The sequence below is a fragment of the Triplophysa dalaica genome, chromosome 10 (genome assembly GCF_015846415.1).
Source record: "Triplophysa dalaica isolate WHDGS20190420 chromosome 10, ASM1584641v1, whole genome shotgun sequence".
In the NCBI taxonomy this organism is placed as follows: Eukaryota; Metazoa; Chordata; class Actinopteri; order Cypriniformes; family Nemacheilidae; genus Triplophysa; species Triplophysa dalaica.
The window spans coordinates 8,697,123-8,720,546 of record NC_079551.1 but is presented as its reverse complement, the minus strand read 5'-3'; the positions used below and the strand labels follow the sequence as shown (position 1 = coordinate 8,720,546).

The 23,424-nt window shown below is 39.5% G+C and overlaps 1 protein-coding gene across 4 annotated transcripts in view; it reads right to left on the bottom strand.

Annotated features, from left to right (window-relative positions):
* cdc14ab (cell division cycle 14Ab) overlaps nt 1–23,424 on the bottom strand; it is a 28,200-nt gene that overhangs the window by 2,127 nt on the left and 2,649 nt on the right. The window contains exons 1-13 of one of the 4 annotated variants that reach the window (XM_056758905.1): nt 22,406–22,522; nt 20,838–20,930; nt 18,114–18,193; nt 11,639–11,705; nt 10,027–10,089; nt 9,422–9,509; nt 8,747–8,977; nt 8,326–8,464; nt 7,531–7,684; nt 6,778–6,878; nt 4,959–5,006; nt 3,454–3,585; nt 2,334–2,688 (exon numbers count right to left, since the gene is read on the bottom strand). In XM_056758905.1, coding sequence (XP_056614883.1) covers nt 2,334–2,688; nt 3,454–3,585; nt 4,959–5,006; nt 6,778–6,878; nt 7,531–7,684; nt 8,326–8,464; nt 8,747–8,977; nt 9,422–9,509; nt 10,027–10,089; nt 11,639–11,705; nt 18,114–18,193; nt 20,838–20,930; nt 22,406–22,513 — 1,659 coding nt within the window. In that variant the 5' untranslated portion in view covers nt 22,514–22,522. Of the gene's footprint in view, nt 1–2,333; nt 2,689–3,237; nt 3,288–3,453; nt 3,586–4,958; nt 5,007–6,777; nt 6,879–7,530; nt 7,685–8,325; nt 8,465–8,746; nt 8,978–9,421; nt 9,510–10,026; nt 10,090–11,638; nt 11,706–18,113; nt 18,194–20,837; nt 20,931–22,405; nt 22,523–23,424 lie in introns of those variants that run through there. The other 3 variants (XM_056758907.1, XM_056758904.1, XM_056758906.1) reach the window with 3 other exon arrangements.

Sequence of the window (23,424 nt, the reverse complement as noted above, 5' to 3'; positions counted from 1 at the left end):
TTCTGCCAACATTTCCTGACCTCGTTCTTCCAATCGCTGCTTTCAACTATAATAAGGGCACAAAAGGCCATTGGAAACTTCAAGCCATCAGGATGAAAACAAACACATTGTATGGATGTCTTACACATTCCTGTCCTATCTGAGAAAGAAGACAGACTTGATGGGCTAAAGTGAACGATAAAATTACCAAACAACGCAAAGAAGAGAACACGCAAGAACTCTGGATAATGCGATACGTTTTTTTATGCAACAAGACGGACTAACTTAAAAACTCGCTATCACTTGAATTGCAAGAATTAAAGATAGACACGACCTGTCCGAGATAAAAAACGTGGCAGACATTCTGCCTATGAAGTTTAGAAATCACATGACTTAAAAAACGCACATGTACACTAGACAAAAGCTACAAACAGGACACAGTAAGGTTACGGGAAATTCCCCGGTAAAGCAACATCCGAGGAACATTATTTCAGTAGAAATTTCTGGAGAGGGTCCAAGAGCAATATTCTGATAAAGAACTAAAAAAATGCTCCGGATTGAGGGCCATCGGGTCACCCGGCACCACGTTCTCATTGTGGTCAAACGTTTCTAATAAATGAAATGGAAGAACTGATAGAGGACGACCCTTAACCTGTTTGTTATCACCCTTTCTGTTAATAGCCACAATTAAAATAGCACATAAATGATAAATGTTGAAACCTTTGTGCTAATTAACATTTCTTGGTTTAGCTGTTATGGCAGCTTCTACCACTCCCATGACCTCTAATATTATTTAAATATATGGTTATATACTGACAGAATTGTTTGGGGTTGACTTAAGTCTACCCCAAACTATCCCTTTAAGATGTCATAAGTACTTAGTAGACTAGGTAATAAGTAGACTTAAGTCAACCTCAAACAATTCTGTCAGCATTTAACCACATATTTAAAAAAGTTTACCTACTCATTCAACCCTGTGTCCCTAATGAATCACGTTTTGCCTTTTGTCAATATTTTTGATTGTTTAGCATTTGCTTAGTTCCCCTCCCGGCGTTAGCGTGGGATGCACTCAAGCTAGTTAAAAGGTGACGGATTAGCTCGGAATTGAAAAATTAATCTCGTCCCGACCACTCCATTAAAGCTCACTTGACGGCTGTAATTAGGTCTATGTCTGAACGTCTAAATAGGAGCTTTATTGGAATACACTAGAGACAAAGGAGTTCATGAAGTGAGACTGGAATTATGAGAAAAAAGATGAGGGGGAGACAAGGTGAAGGTAAAGTGAATGTTGGAAGACCTGATATGTTGCAAATGGAAAATAAAACAGAATGAGAATCATGTTAAGAGTGGGAGAAATTATTCTCTAACAAGAGACTACCATGGTAACCACAGTTTGTGCTAAAATGCAAGTATTGCTTATTGTTACGACCGCTAAAGCATCAATAAGAAATTTTCTCCTAACCCTGTGAGCTTCAACAATCTGTCATTTGTTATCGGGTGTTTTGTGACGATGTTATGATGCACTTACGACACAAAACGATCAAAATTAGTAGACGACAGCATGCACTCTGAAATAATTTGTTTCTATGGCAACATGGATCTGTGCTGCTGATGACAGCAAAATACTTGATCATTAGATTAATAACCTCTTCATACTCTTGCAAAATAATTAAAGCGCACCAGGTAACGCTGGTTACGATCAAATGACGTCAAATGACGTCAAATACACGTATATTATTTGCTCACCAAGTTTAACAGTTGAGCCTGATGCTATTTTGTTTTTTTACACAACCTCACAAGTTTGAGAAGACATTTACAGATTTTACAATTGGAAATTCGTAATTCCCCAAAAATATTTTGAAGACATTAACATTTTACAAGCTGGAAACTCATAAAAAGAGTTTTGTAAAAAACGTGAATATAAGTTTTACAAGTAAAAATTTGTAATACCAAAAATAGTTTAAAAAACGCTTACATATTTCACAAGTTGGAAACTCGTAATAACGAAAATATCTTTAAGTTTGATCAAGACACAAATATATAAAAAAATGTGAAACTGCGAAAATGTCTTTTAAATTTGACGAAGACTTTAACAGTAATAATAATATACTTCTTTTAGTTTAACAAAAAACACGAATATATATAACAAGTAGGAAATTTGTAATTACGAAAATATACTCCTTTTAAATTTGATGAAGCCACTCAAATATTTTACAACATAGAAATCTGTAACAACTAAAACTCCTCGCAACTATCGAATATTGGCGGTTACTATGGTTACTATGACAGATTTCGTTAGAGTCCTAAAAGCTATTGCTGAATGTGTGTATCTCGGGAGGGTTGGCGTCACTTACGGGAATGGACCGGCTCAGGTAGCGTGCAGAGAGCCCGCTAAGCCCCGTCTGGGAGCTCCTGTGAGCACCCTGTTCCTCGGCCCCCAGCCTTCCAGGTGTGGAAGAACCCACCGGGCTGGTGTGGTTGAGGTTGAAGGTCAGACTTTTCCGCCCACTGTCTGGACCAGTGTTCGGGTTGCTGGACGTATTATAACGATTATTGTTGACCTCATAGCGGTAATTGTGGGGGCCGCTGTAGGCCGTACGGAGGGTGTGGGAAGAGGAAGTGAAGGAGGAGGGGGATGGCTTGTTCACGGAGCTGTTGGCTTCGCTGTCGGGTTCGTACAGGTTACCAAGAGAGCTGGCTAACCGGGTGCTGGAGGGGAGGGAGGAGGGAAAACAGACATGATGGGTGACGGATAGGAAGGACCACACATCACGACACAACACACTTCAATATCAACAGTAAGGGATTATGGGAAATCTGACAAAGGGACAAGGATCGGTTTATAATGAAGGGTAACCTTATATCTCCACATTTCATGATTTTTATTTCCATAAACAATTACTACTGGTCACTGTTCATGTTTGTCTGGTGGGTTTTGCAAATATTTAACCAAGAAGGAGTATTGAAAAGAGCTTGTCAACTTTGACATCACAGTGTTTAATGATTAAAAAAAAATACCCCATTCCTGAAAAATAGCATTTTGGAGATATGAGGAGCTCTTCACATTGTCAGAACAGTACTACAAAAAGTGGATCCAAAAATACATCAGTATGACTCCATATGAAATGAACAGTGCTGGTTTGGAGAGAGTGCTAAGTACGTTACATCGCTCTTGATTACATAACAGCAAGAAGTGTCGCTAGCGCACTGCCGAGAGCACGAACCAAAGCATCTTGGTTCCTTATGTTTGCTGCTCACCGGTTCAGAGCATAGGGTAGTCGCAGAGAGGAAAGAAAGCCGCCAGGGAGCTGTGAGGAGAAGTCAGAAGAAAACAGATGAGAGAAAGAAGAAAAAGACAGAAAGTAAGTGTGCAAGAAATCGTGGAACACGATTAGTTAAGCAAAGGGATGAATAAAAGAAAAGGGTAGAGATGAATGGAGGAAACAGGATGAAGATGGGGCAGGTGATCCTCACCTTTTGAGGTTGGTGGAGGAGGAAGAAGAGCGACTGATTCGCTTGGCAGAGGCGGAGGATGAGGATGATGGGACCTTGGAGGACTTCAGCGGCGAGACGGAGCCCTGGCTGGTGACTGTCGGCTTCATCCTGCTGTAAAACAAATACTTCCATTTTCATACTCTATTTTAAAGTGTTTTTTAAAGTGATCGGCTTAATAAAAGTAAAAAAGATCTCATACCCCATTTACTGCCATAGTATTTATTTCCCCAACTATTGGTGTCAATGGGGGATGAGGTATGTTTGGTTAATGACATTCTTCCAAATATCCCCATTTGTGTTAACCAGAACCAAAAATTGTATACAGGTTTGGAACAATCTGAGGCTGTGTAAATCATGACTGAATTTTCATTTTTGGGTGAACTATCCCTTTAAGTGCTCTTTTTTTTATCAGCAGCCCTCCCTACCAACATCACGTCCTTTAACGTCAATCACCCCCACAGTCTCTAAACCATTATCACCCACTCCAAAACCTCCCCTTTGACTCACCTCTCAGCCCTGGTCTTCACTTCAAGGAAAAGTTCAGCCAAAAATAAGTTCTTTCATCATTCACTTGTTATGCCATTCACAATTGCTATATTAAGCACGCGCTGGTCGCTCTCTTCCATCCTATTCAAGTAAATGGGGACCGGAGCTTTTGTACCAAATTATCCAAGTCACATCAAAGTCTGTCACACAAAACCATCTTATGATATCCTATAATGACTTTGAATAGAGTCCACGAGTCAGATGGGGCACTTTTTTGAGACCTCAATGACGACCGAATGCGCTTTGAAGCTCCAGTTACCTATTTACTTTAATGAAACAGATTAAATACACCAGTACTTTTCCTTTTGAGTTCCCTAAAACCAATAAGGTCACACTGGATTGTAATAGTCACCTTAAGGTGACCAAATGCAAGATTTTGGGGGTAAAAAATTTAAGGTGAACTATCCCTTTAGGTGAAAACTGTATCATCATTCATTGTTGTGAAACAGTGCAGACAGAAAGAGAAGGAGGGTCTGTTGTCAGAGTGGCCTCTTCATCGCTCTTTGATGGAAATCAATTAAGGACGGCGTACTTGCTCACAAGTGTCCGTTTAATTTACATCAGGGCTTAAACGTGCTAAAACGAGGCCTGTTGAAATTACTGACGACATCATCACGTACGAGGATGTTTTGTTCTGTTCTTCACGAGCGTTACTTGAAGATCTCATTTTATTAGGGTCGAGGGGAGGGAGGGGTATGATTTATCTTTGAGAGGGTACATAAAACAGAGCGAGTAGATTGTATTCGTCCCTTACGATATCATTTTATTTATACTCCCAAGACCATTTATAAAACATTGGTTAAGATCGAAAACTATTATTCTTCTCTCTCTCCCCGAGTAAGACTTTTACATGTTAATGACCACTGCTAGAAAAACCTCCAACGGGTTCTTTTTAAAATGTTAAATGTTTTGATTTTATGCAGAGGAAGAGAAAATACCTGAGAGGCTGTGATGTAGATCGGGTGTGCATTTTCATGTCTTCAAGCCTGTTGGTGAAAGAACATGCACAATGTTATGTAGTACACTACATACACAGTGCACACTAGTACTATTTTTCTATTTTCTAGAAAAACTAGGGATGTTCATAGAACCGACACAAAGCGCAAAGCCGCAAAGCAGATCGTCTCTTGTTAGTCTTCCCATCCTCATGTACAGACAAACCATTAGTCCAAGACACGCCACGTTACTATGCCAACCACCTCAGCGGCTGGCATATCGCTCTTCTTCCCTGCGCTGTGTTCTTTTGTAATCATTTCAGCTCTGTATCTTACGTTTGTGAGGCGACAAGCAACCGGCATCATTTAGCTCTTCACTGAGCTAAAAGCTAATGGAAGTTGAAAGATGCATGATAAAAGGCTTTTTCACCAACACAGGAATGAGCGTCATTTATGTAATGTGACTCATTAAAGCATGAGTGTGGATTAATGGACAGATGATGTGTTATGATTTTAAACCAGCTTGTTTTTTTTTAGATTCAGGGCATAAAGGCTATTGCACATGGAGTCCGAATTTTGTGTCCGAAATTTCCACACGTTCAAAAATAAATCCGACCTCACGTTGTTTTAATCACATTTACACACTGCGTCCGATATTTTCGCCCGTTATCCAAAAAAATTGGACTGGGTTCGATTTTCTGCGTTTTTCGCATCCGTAGCAAGGATTTCGAGAGGATTTTTGACAATTCAGACACACCGTACAAACGAGCGCCAAATATGAAAAAACGCATACAAGTATTTCATGCTGTATGTGCAAAGACCTTAAGCGTGAATGTAGAATGTCATTCTGCAGAGGTAAAGCAGGCATATGCTGTGTGTCGAAAAAGTGTTTGTGTAGCGTTTTTCACACTTACATAGTTAGCAAAGATAATCCAATTAAAGGTCCAAAGAAGATTTTTTTCTGCCTATTGAATACATAACTATGTCTTCAGAGGTGTATAATATTACCAAATGAAGCGTTATGTTTTTACTACCTAAGAATGAGCCATTTCGATCTACACACACCACAAGTCCCTTTACATTAATTTATCATGTTGTTTCTACAGTAGCACTAAACGGACAAACTGCTCTACAGAGCCCGTTTCGTAAATACGTCATCTCCTTCGGCAAAGAAGCAGAAACTTCACAACATATTTGTCCTCTGTCAGCCATCACAGTGTTTCGAAGGGGAGAGGGCCGTTGTTTACAATTCGCAATTTCACCACTAGATTTCACAACGGCACAAAATTTTCACAGGACCTTTACGGTTGCATCGGTGTCATATTGTTTATTCTAAACATTCAACATCAAATCAATTGGGATGTAACAATTCAAAGTGAGCCGGTTGAAAAATCGATTATAATGTGTGACGGGTGAACTGAATCGCAATACATTTTTTGAACAGTAGGGGCAGCCTTGTAACTGCAAACCTAAACGTGGACATTATAATGATTCTTAAATGCAAAAAAATCCAAGAAAAGCAGAAAGCACTGACAGCATTAAGTTTGTTTGTATTAAAGATACCTTTTCTATTATTAATTTGTTTTAAAATTGCAGTTTAGTTCTGTTATTTGAAATAAAACAATTTTATTTTACAAAGAAATGTGAAGCATTTAAGAATTAATGCAAGGGAAGTTGTTCATTTCTAATTAGTTTCAACTCATTTTGTAAAAATCTGAATCGTGAATCGCATCGTGTGCTGAATCGTTACATCCCTACAAATCAAGTACCTTGCTATCTGGCTAGGATAGAAAAATGCGCATGCACAAGATGGGCGTCTTACCTTATAGCTCCAGTTGTAGCAGACCTGGGTTGCCGCCGACCTTTTAAGGCACGCAGTTTGTCTCCTTGAGTCATCCCGAGGTCATTCTCGGGATAATCTTTCTGCAAAAAAAGAACACCCTTGTGAGTTTAAGCATCTTGTAAACTTCAAGTATGTGAGAAAATAAACATACACAAAATATCAATAATAACAACATTGACCTTCCGATATTAGCCAACTTTTCAAACAATACCAAAATAGTTCCTGCCCATGCTGGGTTCCTATTGGCTGCTTTTCTATATTATGCAGTCAAAGTCATCAAAAGAAATTTTAATAGAAATTTTAATAGAAATTTTAATAAAAATAAATTATTATTCAATTAAAATCTAGCTTTGTATTAAAAGAAACATCCAGAATAAATGTTTGTGTTTTGTGCATATAAATTTTGTACCTTTAAACATACACATACATGCATACATTTAAGAACATTTTAATTATATATAAATAATTAATAATATTAAATTTAATATCATTGGTAAATATAAATAAATATTTCCTAAATATGTATGCATGTTAGTTACTTTTATTTACTTTTATTCTGGATGCGATTAATCGGTTGACATGCCTAAAATAAACTATGTTTGAAGAACAATTTTTTTTGGTCTACAAAACTCATTTTAGACATTTACACGTACACCAGACAATCAATAGATTTTTTTCAATTATCGTTATTCCTAAACCAAAATGTCTCTGTAGAAAAGAACAACATCTCACCTCTTCCATGCGGTCCAAACTGTAAGATTTGAAGATAGAGGTGTTGATGGAGAGGTTATCCATACTGGAGATCAGGTGAGGGACAGATCGCTCCTCAAACTGCCTCTGTTTGGAGCGGTGTATATCTCCGTGGGCCCAGAGGCTCGCCTGTTTCCTGCACAGGTAAGAAAGAGCGTGAGAAGCAATATGGAAATAAATCTAGTCTCAAAGCAAAACCTGGTATTCAGTGCCAATTCCAGATAATGGAATCATCGTATCGGAATCTCACACGTTTCACAATGCTCTAAGAAGGAAACTATGCCTTGAGATAACAAAGCATCCATGCATTTAGGTTAGCGGGGATTCTTGCGTGCTGTGCTTCGTCTCGCCCCAACAAAACACTTCAGAGATTGCGCTTAGCTGCCCTTCACTTGACCAGAGTTCTGTTTTAAATCAGACCGTGACAGTAATTAACAACCGCCTGGAGTACACTGAAGGATTTATTGGCATGAACGCACACGTTCAGGTCTTTCCCGGAGTTTAATGAGTCAATGGGAGGACGAATGTTGCATCGAGTTGGATCTGGAACATCTGTTAACCTTTTTGATCTCCGTCGCTCTTGAAAACACTTACGCAGGCAATGCCCTTCATGCTTTTAGAAATAAAACACGGGGCTCTTTACCAAACCTCGAATGTTCTTGGCTTCTATCTGCATCAATAATAAACAGTGAAGATATTCAGTCAATGACCAAAGGTTCTTTAGGGAGGACAGTGCTTGAAGAGTGCATTGGTGCATTGTGGGTTGGCACGACTTACTCTTCCAGGTAATGCTGCTGGGGTCCGATGATGGACCCGGGTCTGCAGATGCGTATCCAGGAGATGGCGTCGGCGGCCGTGAAACGGTAATGCTTCATGAGGTAACAGCCAATCAGAGTACCCGTCCGGCCTAAACCCGCTGTGATTATTTGGGAGAAATTTTGCAGTTTTAATAACTGCATAGATGCACTGGAACCTTATTTTTTATTTAATAACCTCAAAAAACCTGTCCTGACTTTAAATGAGTCTAATCCGAAAAGGAAAGCTTGCTTATGTTTAACGAAATACATGGCAACAAAGATCATCACCATTATGATAACAACTATCCTCTTTTGGCAAAATTGAAGTAGGTCAATGAGGCAACGCTGTGGTCAATGGTCACATTTCTATATCTTTGATTCAAAAGCGTTTGCCACCTCACCTTTGCAGTGCACGGCAACAGCCCCATCCGTGCTCTCGCACAAGTGCAGGAAGCGTCGAGTGATGATGTCGCTGGGCGTGCTGCCGTCCACGAAGAACAGGTCGTAGTGGTCGAACCCGGCGTCCGTGAAGCGCTTGGCGTCATAGATTTTCTTGTTGAGACGGACTACGGTGGTAACGTTGTGCTTGCGGAAATAAGGGAAATAAGCCTCGGGTGCATGGAGGGGATAACCTGGAACCAGAGAGAAGAGTTTTACACATACAAAGCCAAAAGTCTCATAACTGTGACCATTTAGAAAATAAATGGCAGATATTTCTTCATAAAAAGACACACGCACATACACACACACACATAAATACAAACATGATTTAAGGTGTCATTCATGTCTATTGTGCAAAAAGTTGAATACTAATAAGCATTAGGACAATAAACTGTGCTTGCAAAGTGCAATAGCCATTCATGTATTTGCAAAACAACTTGCACTTTTTCTAAAACAAGAGCGCCCTCTACTGTCACCTACATGAATTACATCACAGTTTTCTCTTTATCAAAGCTATTAAAATATCAATAATTTTTTATATTTACAAGGCTAGGTTAATTTACAAACATGGAGGACATCGTTTTTTGGTGTGTGATGAAAGGTCTAGATGGACAGTGACCACCTGTCCAGCTTACCGTTCTCTACTTTACTCTTGGGATGCGGGCCGCTGAATGCAAGAAGTTTGCCGGGGATGATCCAATTTAAATCTCCATTCTCTACACGCTAAAAAACAGGAAAAATTATAAGCAAAAACTAAAAGACAAATGTAAAAAACAGAGCAGTTAGGCATGACAGCTGACCAATTTGTCAAGATCTGGAAAAAAAACTACAATAAATCCTGAAAACGTTTTTAAGCTTGAGCAATCCCTTGAGCAATACATAAATAACAATCTCTCGAGTAAATCTACAGTAATACAAATGGTACTTAATCTAACATAATAAACACAGTAACTATATTTTTCTACATTAAAACCACAGTTCATTTTCGAAAGAGCCATCAAGAGCTATGAAGTCAACAATCAAAGCAAGTGCGTTGTTTTACTAGAACAAACTAAAGCAAATGCTAATATGGTGTGAAACGTTATAACATCCTGTACAATCTCAGATTGATCTGATGCTGTCATTGGGTTAATGTATTTGAGCCGTGTGAATAAACATGATTTCATAACAGGTGAAATTAATCTCATTCTCCCACCGGTTTAGCTAACATGAGTGCTCCATAACAAGAGGTTGTCATTACCTCATAATGCTCGTACTCATTAACTTCAAACGTCTCGAAGTTCAAGAAGCCATGCTGAAGGGCCTGGAAAAACAAAGATGATAACATCAGCGTTGTATGAAAACAAATTACTGAAAAGAATAAACACTAGGATTAAAAAGTTTCCACACAGACGTTTGAACCAGGATTTGAAAAGTCATTCATCTCATAATACAAACCATTAAATAAGGACAATCGTTTATGTATGCTTTCGGCAGACACTGCTCACGTTTGGTGCATCCAAAATTTGTCGATGCTGCCGTAATGTTAAATCATTTGGCGCTACGGCAGAAATGACAACTGCAGCTTTATAAAAAAATATCTATATATATAGATGTCCTGAACTGCCGGGTTGCATGTGCCTGTCAAACCGCTTCCAACTTGAATGTTGGGAAGGTCACAGTGGGTGAGGGATCAGCACAGGCTGGCCAAAACAACAGTTACATCACTCTAATGGACCAATCAGATGAACACTATTAAGTAAGGCAATGCACTATGAACAAAATAATCCATCACCGTTATTACCATAATACCACCCAGAATAAAACATTTCAAACTGCACCATGCAAACAAACACACGTGCAGTTTCAACGCAGAGGTGGACAGCCGTGTCCATTAACCTGTCCGGGTTCGGCTGACAGATGCATATCTGATAGAGAAGGCCAGCTTGTGCGGCCTGTTGTTATGTTACCGTTCTCTGGTCATGGAAAGGTTTAATCGAACGAGCCCAGATGCCCTCTCTGCTGCTGACGGGAAGAGAGCTTAACTCTAATATCTGTGTGTGCTGTGTCACCGACGGTGTGGATGAGCTGCTGTTAATTACCGGCAACGTGGCCTAATTCTTCACTCTCCTGAATCATCCACTTAATCATCCATTGACAGAGATAAAACTCTGTCATCGTTTATTCACACTCATGTCATTCAACATCTGTATGTGACTCTTTATTCTGTGAAACACAAAAGAAGATATTTCGAGAAATGTCTAAGTGGTTCTGTGTCAATACAATGGAAGTCAATGGGATCCAGCGTTGCTTAGTTACCAACGTTCTTCAAAATATCTTCTTTTGTGTTCTGCCGAAGAAAGAGAGTCACACCGGATGATTAAATGATGCAAGGAGTCGTGTTTTTTCTCTGATGCGGGCTGAACACAAATACATTCCAAAGACTTTAAGGCGACTAGCGGGGACAGGAGCGTACTCAGGAATGCACGCTCACAGCACTGAACGAGTCTGTCCGGCGTGTCGAGCTGAAGTCACGCTGAAATTAGGCTACACGCAAAGCCGTTGCCGAGACACTCACAAAACACAAAGTTGACCCGTGAGCGAGAGCACCATCCACCTGGCAGCCAGTTTGACAACTCTGACAACTACTAGCAACACCTTATTAGGGAATGCCATTTACATTTCAGAATGGCGTCCTACCAAATGACAATGATAAAATTGCCGTTGAGATCAGAAAAGAGGATCAGAATAGGAATGAGCAACAAAATGTGTCAAAAAAATGACGTTATTGTTTATGATAATAAATAAAACAAATAAATAAACTCATTTAAAACTATAAATCAATGAATTGTATTCTGAAGTGTATGTCTCACCTTCCTAATGCCTTGCAGACAATCGAGAACAGTCAGATTGTATGTGCAATTCCCAAATGAAGCATCTCTGAAAGAAAAGAGAGAGAAAGCATATTAAAAACAAAACCTCCACCCTCTTCCTTCAGTCTCTTACCGAAGGATCCGTCATGTTACGTGCCAAGAAAAAACAACACACAGGTTGTGTTTCACCCAGAGTAAACCATTACCTGCACATGAATGCAATTGGGTCAATGTCTTTGTATTCGGGTGTGGAAGATGCACATAACCCACAAGATGACAGCGAGGGGTTATCTCTAGGGTCAGGGCGGCATAATAGGCATGTCATGGACCTGGTTGTTACTTATTGGTGATAATGTGGTGTCAAGGGAATTCTGGCTGAATTGAAAGTCTCTAATGCGAGGAACAAACAAGTTTCTTTGGATTGATTTCTGCATTATGCATCTGCTCCACACGGTTTATCATGCAGAGGCTTGGTTGCATAAAAAGTGGGTCAGCGTTCTACTGGGTCTCCCATTATGCCTCGATGGAAAGTATCAGACTGTGCTCACCCACACACGCATACCCAAACTCCCACAAGAGGGCATGGAGGTGTTATATACTTGCCAACCGCTCAAAATAAAAAAAGATCTTCAAAACTAATCGTTCTGATAAAATGCTCATCTTTCATTGCATTTAATAGGCAGATACTGCTGAAGAGAACAGAAGAAAAGCAATTTGTAGATTGTAATTTTGCAGTTTTGTCATTTTTTAGAACACTGAAGTGTATATTGATTCAAGTGTTCTCATAATCTTTATTAAAAACATATCTTAACCTCCAACGCAACATCTTCAAGACGCATTTCGGCGAGAGGGTGGGAGCATTTTGTTTGTACAATAGAAAGGCAGTTCTAACCTTAACCCATCCAATCAATTCTCGAAGGATGAAATCAAGCCCCGCCCTTTTTTCTCATTCCAGACAATCGTAACGTTCATTTTATGAAGACATTAAACCATGAACAGCAGGACTTTTCCAAAAAAACATGAACTACGATTTGGGAATCCTGTAAAAGTGTTGTTTTCAGTTTAGATGTTCTGAATCTTTCTGTACCCGTTTATAAGAATAAAATAAGAACATTTACCTTTAAGCTGCTATCACGCTTTTGGGGCCAATTATAATAAACAAAAGTTTAGTCAGCAAGTACAAGACACAAGTAAAACATGGGTAGTCATATAGATTTGTAATTTATAGATTTGTAATTGAAGATGACAGGTACTGTTTTGTGGAAACTTCAACACATGCCACTATGAGTTCATAAAGTAACCCTGCAATTTTCTTTATTGACAGAGATACCAATAAAGCATTATTTATGAAAACCAACTAAAGAAAATAAAAAAAAAAATCACCAATCCTGCTATACAACCAGTAGAATCCTAGAGATTAAGTCTGGATAAAGTCCACAACCTAGAATCAATTTATTTAACATGAAAAGAAGCACAATTTATAGCCTAACATCATCTGGGTTACCTAATGTCTCACCTGGTTGATTATCAAATCCTGCTTTAAACAATCCAACCCTGTCCATTTCTGTAATTACCAATTTGAACATCTATAGGTTAAGTGCCTTTACACAATGCACAGATTTAACTGGATATTTCAGCCAAAATAAATAAAATCTGTCATCACTTATACACCCTCATGCCATTTCAAACCTGTATGACTTTCTTCAGCAGAACACAAAAGAAGATATATTTGAACAACGTTGGACACAACCACCAAAATATTTCTCAAAATATCTTTTGTGTTAGACAGAAAGAGTCAATAGCAGGGTTAATGATGACATCATAGACCTCCACAAATAGGTCTGACAGCCCTTCTCTGAACCACAGTAGCGCAATATAATCTCAGAAATGTATGTGCCACACACTAATTACTTTTTTCAACAAAGGAAAGTACCAGAAAGGCCTGGTGACAGCATTCAGAAACAAATCCTTTTCTTTGGAATCAAAGGCTGAGCTAAAAAGGCCGGGATAAGCTAAGCTGTTAAGCACGGAGCGTGTGTCGGGCGAGCAAAGGAGAACAAGCTTACGGAGGCCTAAACCGCAAGCCACACATTTCTGCCTTACGTAACCGTCACCACCAAACGGATTCTCTTTAGCAGGCACAGATTTGATGGGAAAATGGCTTTTGTAATCATAAAACGTCCAATGGTCTTGGTAGATTTAGCAGGTTAGGTAACTTCACGAGTCAAGGTACGATTTAATATAAAGCTTAAATGATGAAAGCAGGAAAATGACAGGACGATGAAGAAGTTCTGGTTGGATATCCTTGTTTGACCTCAGTGCTGGAACACAAACTTTATTGACGTATGTGTCGGCGATCAAACTAAAAAAGGAATACATGAGCTCATTGGACTCATTTCGGGAATTCAGAGGAGTGAAACTTAAGGGATAGTTCACACAAAAATGTTACGTCTGTGTAAATCAAAAGAAGATATTTTGAGAAATGTCTCCGTGGTTTTGTGTTCAAACAATGAAAGTCAATGTGGCCCAATGTTGTTTGCTTACTAACATTCTTCAAAAAATGTTGCTGATCTTGCATATAAAAAAAAGGGTCCTGGTTCAGTCTTTACAGTGGGAAGACTGCCACTGCTTTTCTCACTGGACTGCCAAATATTTGGCTAGACGGGACAATTTTCTTTTCCTTTCTTACGTAAGGATTGTGCAATGGCAAGGCCTGAACCTTTCACCACACAGCCCCTCATCCAACCCACTGAAGCAAGTCGCCAATCTTGTATTTGGAAACAAAACCACACTAGTTATTATGAATGAAACTGCTCCTTTAAAACAATCTGAACTGACAGGTTATAACAATTAAGTCCTAAAAAAATCTCTTGAAGACAATGAGTTACGGTCACACTGCGCATTCCAGTATTGGGTGGATACTTGTTGATTATGTAAGTTTATTCCAAGGTGGACACTGCATGGAAAACATCCCTTCAAATAGCAGCACAAAGACAGGCCAACAGATAAAGTCAGAAAGCGTTTGGATCACCTAAAGTGTGGGTCGAATTTCTAACCACATTGACCTAATGTAAACCCATTCTAGGCGAGGCAAAACCTAAACACAGAAGTGGCTGTCCGAAAGCCATTCAAGCCTGGCAGAGATCATTCATTCAAGTGAACTCAGCAACATGCCCGCGCTTTAAAAAAGACGTGACATCTTGCTTAAAAGCGACTTCAACGTTTCCCAGAATAAAACTTCCACTACGCAACGCTTCCTCTGGTCGTGACAAACTCAACCATGACTCATTCTCACACACAGCTTTGCTTTATTAGATGGTGTGGCCCATTCATCGTTTCCCACTGGGACACCAAGGTCCTCATAAACAATATAACTATTTACTTTAGGAATTAACAAATTGCTAAGCATTACATAACCACATTGTACTGTTTGTCTCGGAGAACGCCGTGACTATGGCCGCCGAGTGGGGGATGCACTGACAAAGCCCTTTTCATTCCTTGCGTTGTTAACAAACGCATCTTTGTGGAGAAACAAGGGCCAAATTGACCTTCAAGACAGACAGGACGACAAACAAAGAGAAAGAATAAGGGTGTCATTAGAGGCATGGCTAGTAAACATGTCGCGGTATTCCTACAAATGCTTCGGTCGACGTCAAACCCGCAGTTTCCTTTGGTGCGTATTTGTTAGTGTAGCCAGTAGCGATTGTCAACCGATCAACATTTCAATTTGTGAGATTTCTTTTCTTTTTCTATGTATTGTGCGACAGCTTTATTATCGTTAATATATCTTACATTTATAACAGTCAACAACTAATTTCAAGAAATGACTGACCTTTAAAATAACATAATGTCAAACAATTTACATAAAGCAAATCTAAAGAGGCATGCATTCTGTGCCACATCACCTAATGCTTTTTGATAATAAAAATAAATCATATGTAAACACAGATGTTTAACCAAGTGAATGATACAATTATTTCAAACAATTACAATCTCTCTTAGCCACACACAGTTTTTATTGAGCGCAAACTTATTTTGCATCGGTTTATACTTTAGGTCAAATGGACTGTGAAACAAAACATCATTCATTTCTGTTAATGTCTGGTAGGCACACGAACGACTAAAAAAAAATTGCGTTAGGTTTGACAAAGGTGCCAATGAACATTAAACAGTGTGGCTAAGATAAATATTTGCTTTCCAACAAGCCTGAACAAGCCCGAGGAGTGGCTCGACTTTTATTAACTGTTACTCTACATAAATCTGAGGTTAATGTTTCGGGAAGTAACCTACAGGCATTGCTGCAAAGGGTTCAAGATGATATCCACACAGAGTAGACAATGATTAAGACACCCACCAAAAAATATTTTTCAGGTGATTTAATTTGTATGAGGACTTCATAGTACAAGTGAAGAGTAAATATGAAACTAAAGACTCCCCTACAATGATACATGAGTTCATAATGCAAAGTATAAAAGGGGGATGTTAGACTTCTGGGAAAAGCCCTAATAACTTCTGTAAAGTAAATCTGCTCTTCCTGTTTGCACTCAATGATTGATGGTTCCAAACAGTATGAAGGCCTGAGTGAATCCATAATGGAAGCACTTAAAGCACATTTCACAATTCGAAGTGGACTAAAAGGTTTGGGTTTACCTGGTCTTGAAAAATTTGACTGACGTCTTAAACATTCAGATGATCCCACATGGGCCTATTGGATGCAAATGTAAATGAATGTTTCGATGCAATGGGCTCAAGGATCTTCTCCACTCATTCCATATGTGCGCATGCGCTTTATCTACACAGAAGTGCTTGGCCTGGTTGAACTCCAGGCTTTTGTGTTTCTGGTTCAGTAAACACGATGGTCATTTGAGGGGTCAGAACTCATGCGCTAGGGAAAAGCGGCCAACTAGCTTGACTAATCCAGAATACTAACTGCATGGTTAAAACAGACGCTACATGCCTGTGATTTTCATCTGACAGAATGTCTTTCAATAAGAAAAGACATCTTTGAGACGAAAGGGAATACCATCTCTGTGGGAATTTTTTGTCATGGAAAACAGAAGGGGGGTGTCTTTGAGTCGTGGCAGGCATCTCGCATGGGGCGGCAGAGGGGGTGGAGGAAGGGACCAGCAGTCACGCTGGCATAATTTTATGATTTACTCATAACGAGATGGGGAAAAGAGAGGTGGAAGAAAAATTGAGCATGGAGACACACAAATCTTAATGAGACCACTTCAGAATTGAACAACAAAAAATTTAAACCACATAAGGGTGAATAAATTACATGATTTCTATTTTCAGGTAAACTATCCCTTGTACAATGCATAATGCAGTAATATCCAGAAGATAGTGAGTTTATGCTTGAAAAACGAAATAAAGGGTGTTAACGCCAAACTAAATCTCTCCCGTTATAACCTATCAACAATGGAAGAATTCATCTATGACATGAAAAATATACTAGCGTTGGATTTTTAAAATAATCGCGACGCAATTCAACGTGTTGAATCATGCGTGCCAACCGGCAGGCCACAGCCAGACCATCATGACTCTTATTAACTCACCAACGCACTCATTTATTCTTTAAAACACCCTTTAAACATTGTTTTGGTTAGTTGCTTCGGTTGCCAAACAATATAAAGGTTACAGACACCGGCACCCTCCAATAAACTCAAAGCAAAACGTTATAATGCCAACACTATTGTGCTAGAAGAAAACCCATTCACAACAAAATCGCATCTCATCGTATTAATCCCATTCACACGTTCTCGTATTAATCCCATTCACATATCCAACAAAGCACATTGCAAAAAGACAGCAGCCGCTACGGGACCAGATCCAGAAACCAGCTCAAAGGGTTTAGTGCTGTAGATTTTTTGGAAAGCTTGTCATATTCACTTCAATGGTGTTTTTGGATTATGCAGGCTCTGTGCATGCTGTACTCCATAATCTCAAATCACCAAATCTTAAAACGCTTAGATGCTACACAGAAGCGTCTAAATAATCTAACCCTGCAGCAGTTTCCACTTATGTGATATGCACGATATGAAATTAAACAGCCAGGTCGAACAGCAAATTTATATTCGCTCTGCTAACGGCACGCAACGCCGCTGTTGCATCCTCCCCTTTTTTGGTTCATTTGGCCCGGAGAAGTAGTTCAACTGCATTAACATAAAACCCTCGGAGCCACAACAGGATACAATATTTCATGCCAAGCCAAATGAGATTAAAGCGTAGCGTGCAGCAAGCAAAGCGAAAAGAGGATATGAGGGCGAAATGTGTATTAGCTGAGTTTTGGGAAGAAGAACAGCTCAAACCATCTTTTCGTGTCAAAAAACATGCGCTTGTTTGGTCGAACAAAGCTTTGACATGGAATAAGATTAAGGTTATTATTCAGCGTTCAATGGCAGGGCACGTCAGAGCCCGGCTCGGGTGTCCTTGTAACTTTCCATTTTGCAGGTGACACATGCTGGCATCCTACCTGAAGGGTAGATACGAGGCGTTGGATCCGGAGATCAGAGCTCTGTAGGTTTCTTCCGGTGTTTTCTTCAGGTAAATCACCTAAAATAGAATAAAAGAAGCACAGAAAATGACATGATTCTTCTGCATTGAAGATGACAATTTGTTCGGACCTCACTACTTCCACCCGTGTCCCGACAAACATGCAATCACACTTTGGAAAAGTGACGCGAGGCCAGAATGTGTCACACGGATGAGATCCTGTGGCTCTGCACAATGGGGCCCTTCTCAAGTTGGGACGATTTCACACAGCTTGATGTCAGAATGCAGCAAGGCAGTGACAACTTTGACACTGCTAAGAAAAATAAGTGAAGTTTGGAGCAGCCTAGAGTCGTTCAAAACCTGTACGCAACTCTTTTTATTAAGATATTTTGGGAAATGTCTTTGTGGTTTTGTGTACACACAATGGAAGTCATTGGGGGCAAATGTTGTTTGGTTACCGATGTTCTTCCAAATATCTTAATTTGTGTTATGCAGAAGAAAGAAAGTTTGGAGGTTGAATAAATGATGAAATCATTTTCATTTTCGGGTGAACTGCCCATTTAAGGATTTTCATTGGCAGAGGTCAAATGACCTTGCTTGCGAATGCTGGTCAGCAATAGACCTTTTGCTTTTGTCAATTCTGCCCAAGCTAATGAAATATGCACCAACCGAACAATTAGCTGAACAGTTCCGCAGATTAAGTTCAGTCCCATGAGAAGGGCCAGCGCTTGTTTGTTTCTTTTGCGCCCGACTGTACCGTGTGACCCAGAGAAACTATGGAACATCTTGACCCAGCTGTTCAACCAGAACACATAATCTTCCTTGCATGATAATACTAGGTTAGACATCTGCTGCTAGAACGGGTTTAGCTATTGCACGCAAGCCTGGATCAATAAACAGAAGATCCACTGATAAGAGAAAGATGAAAACATCACATTAAAAGCTTATCCTTAAATACACAGAACCTGTAAAGATGATCAAGGGTTTTCCTAGGAATCTCAATGTCGGAGATGACATCCAAGTTAATTTTCAGGGAAATATTCTCATTTGTAGACATTTGAAGAGTCCCACAGTACTCTCCAGGGTTTTGAGTTTTGACAAATTAGTTTCCATTTAAGACCATGTCGAATTAAACCCAGGATCAAAGTTCAAGTTAAATTTAGGCAACTAAATGTTACCGTTCCTTGAAGACCAACTCGGAGGAAGCACACTCCATTTTAAGGGCTCTTTTTTAAGACTACTAGAGTTTTAAAAGATCTACAATCTACTCTGTAGACGCCAATATTATTTGCATTTAAAAATGGACTGTATTAATATTAATCAAGTCAGATTTACTAGGGCCGATATATGGCGATTAATCGCATCCAGAATAAAAGTCTGTGTTTCCATAATATATGTCTGTGTACTTTGCATATTAATATTATATTTATAAACCCATAATTATGGATGCGATTAATTGTTACTAACTTCACATCCTAATGTGAACGCATTGTCTATACGATTATGAAAAGGAAGACAAAACACCACAGGTCAAAACGAACATGTAGAGCCTCGGCTACAAACAAGAGGATTTATACTGCCATACAGCCATTACATCATAGTCCTACAACATCAGATTATACAAAATCCAGATTATAATTCTTCATGGCTCTGGTCCAACAGAAAGCAAGGGAACATCAGCCACCCCCTCCTCTCCCCTAGGGCTACACAATAACAGAAAACCAAGATATTGGAAAACACTATCAATGCATTTAAATCTCCTTATATTGGAGTTTAAAACAGGATATCAACATTAAAGCGGCCCAAATTGTCAATCGCGCATGCAGAAGTTAACAACATCCTGTCTGAGGGAAACCAGAGAAGTGTCTCTTATACCACTTCCTGTCCGTGTTTCTATTTAGGACTCATTAAAATTTAAAGGAAACCAGCTTTTTCCTCCTCTGTGGTTTTATCACACAGAGCTTATCTTATTGTGTAAACTAGAACACAAATGTCCACCAATATTTCACATGCAAGCAGACATGCGTTTTATGAGGATTAAAATGCAGATCAGATTTTGATTATTCAGAAAAAAAAAATCTATGCCACGAGCCCATAAGGAGCTCAAAAACAATGTGGCCACTAACAGGAAAGCTTAACGGTACACTGACCCACATTAAAAGGCCACCTGTGCATTTTACAAGCCATGTGATGCCAACGGTTCCATCTGAGCTATGAATCTGCTCTCTTTTAAAGCGTAGATTTATCCGATGGTGCATCAAGGAGGCAATCTGGCATTTATGATTTCGGATAATGTGTGAATGAATAACTGCGGTTGACACGCTGGCATGTGAGCAAGGACGCTGGTGGTGTTATTGTGCCAGCACAACGCGGGGGAGGTACCAGTCAGTCAGCAAGCTGTGCTCTCTCTGAGGGGGCGGCTAGTTCGAGGATGCTGGCAAACATCCGAGGAGACGTTCTGTCCGACAGAACGTGATCTCAAGCAAGCCACTTTTATGAACCTGTTGATGACATGTAATACCCTTGACGCCAGCGAGCGCGGGGGATTGTTGTTTTTGATGTTGATGAGTAGCTCATTTGCAGGGTCATGACAGATTCCATCCCCACCGCAAGACCTTGTGAGCGGCCAGAGTTATTAACAATACTGTGAGAGAGGAATATAGATGATTGGAGAAATGAAAGAGGAGGATGATGGGATACTTACAGCATAGGCACCGATGAGCACAGCAGCATTAGCCCTTTTGCGCTGGTCAAAGCTGGTGTAGTGCACAATCCGCTTCCTTGTCAGAGTGAAAGACTGAAAAGAAAGAGATAAATGTGTCACGTCGCAAGCAAAATAGAGTTGACAGAGTTTGTTTAGTTTACAAACATTAACCAAAACTGTGTACAAGTGCATACAATGCCTGTGTTGAACAAAAGCATTTTAATTTAAAAAGCCAAATTTACATAAAAACTAAATGAAAATAAAAACTGCATTAATTGTTAAAGTGGGTTTTTATAAAAAAGTACACTCTATTAAATATTATAATACATCACATATATAAATATATTAAAATGAACATCATATCGCTGTTGTCCTTCTAAAAACCTTGAACTTTAAATCCATATTTAGTCATTTATTTATTTTTGCCATAAATCACAATTATTAGTCAAGAAGTCATTTTAGTGTTTAAAATATCACTTCAAACCCATTCATAGTTGGTTTACATGACTGGTTAAATGTTTGGGAAACGGTATAAAAATCGACGTCAGCAATCTTGGTACCACACACTCAACCCAAAACAGTTTCCTTGCTCAAATTTGCTTGAGGTGTTCTAAACCAAACGTTTTAAAATGAGGGAACGCGAGACAGATGTTTCAACACCTGCTTCAGCAGCTGCAGTAACACGCAAAAAGGGCTGCAGGTGAAACGTTAAAAGACATCTCATGCACGGGCACATGCCAAATGCTTCTGAATAATCGGTGCTGGATATGAGCCGAACGGAAAAAATTCTCAAAGCATCTGTTCCTGTGTAGCATAGATGAAATTTGCCTAGAAAAACATTGAAACTTCGAGCGCAACAGACTGTTGGGAGATTCAGCATTGTGTCAACGTACAATCCAGACATGTAGCAAAGAGATTTTTTTTTTAATTACTTTTAGGCATCCATCCATGCCTGAACGTTAATCATAAAGGTGTTTTCACTAAAGCTCATCTCGGGACCTTCTCTTCTCAAATCAAATAACAGCGTTGAACCCTTTTATCTGTCCTAGGAAATCTGAGAAGTAAAACCACGTTTGCAACCATTCAGTAGGTTAATATTCTCACAGGAATAAAAAGCATTCACATGCAGGAGGTGGTTACGCTGAAGGGAACAAACGGGCCTTCGACTGAATAGCTTAAGAACAATACCCTAACAAAAATCTCAAGATTGACAGCATTTTGATCTCATCGTGCTACAAAAACGGCAACTTGAGATTCCACATGCTCCACTTAGCAATGCAAAACCATCCTACAAATCCCCAACGCAGTAACATTGCAACAAGTAAATTTCTCTGTTTTCTAACCGATATTAACAATAAGCTTCACTTCTTCTCTTCTCTTTTTCGGCTTCACAACCAAACATGCAGGCCCGAACCGGAGGTGGGGTTAGAAAGAAAAATGCCATCGCCGTGGCAACAACTTGTAAATCACAAACAGGCGGGGACAGTCGCATATGGTTGGATGGGTGTGGACATGGTGACATTGGTTAAAAGAGGAGGGGAACACATGCGTTTACAGGAGGACTTTACCTTCAATATTCCAAAACATGAACACATGAGTGAACTACAGCTTGCCAGCTTAAAAAACACAGAACAGACAAAAGAGAGTTGATTTTGGCTTCTTAAAGATAAAAACATCTAAAAAAAGTTGAAGAAGAGCATGATTAATTCACAAGTCTTGTGTGCTTTGGGTTTGGTCGTTTTTGCTGACCTTTCCATTTAGGTTAATTGGAAACTAAAGTTGGAGGCGTGTTAAAACTACTTTCTTATATTTGTAAAATGTAATAAAACATATCAGCATTGTATATCAGCCAAATCCGCAAAAAAAGCAATTCTAAGTTGTTAAACATTTTGCCCTCTACCTTCTTTCACCCAAAATATAAAACACGCAATAGACTATTTTAACAGATGACAAATGGCCACCAAGGGAAAATATTTAGAGCGAGGACAAGTACAAGCCCCATGTGCCTCACCCAGCACTATTTGGAAAGACGTCTAACCCTCCTTCAAAAATCCTTAGGACATGAAGGAACCACGTGCGAATTACAACACCGGCGGTTGCGGAATATCTCGCTGGATGAAAGATGCAAGGTCGATTCTAATCCCCAACATTTACTTGCATCTGATAGAAATTTAAGGTTCTGGATTTTTAAAAAAATGTGACAAAATGTTAAGAGCCAAGATTGGATTGACTTGCTACTATCCTGAATGGTTAACTGGGGCCTAAGGGGTAAAATGCACGGCTGGATCCTTAAGACTTCATTCCCTGAAGACCAAGAGACTTCCTACCCTTAAACAAGGCAATTAACCTGAGGTTACTTTGGGGAATTGTGCCTGTAAAAGCCTCTGGATGGGGCTTACTAAATTACTACTAAACTACTTGACATCACGTGCTAAATAACTAGTTACTGACTGTATTATAGCTTTGTTTGGATGGCTCAGAAGTGCCCTAAGCAAAGTTCCCCAGTCATTGAGCTCTATCCGTATTAATGTGATATCACAGCTTTGAGGAAGGTGAATCCGGTGCTTTTTATTTTAAACACACAGCA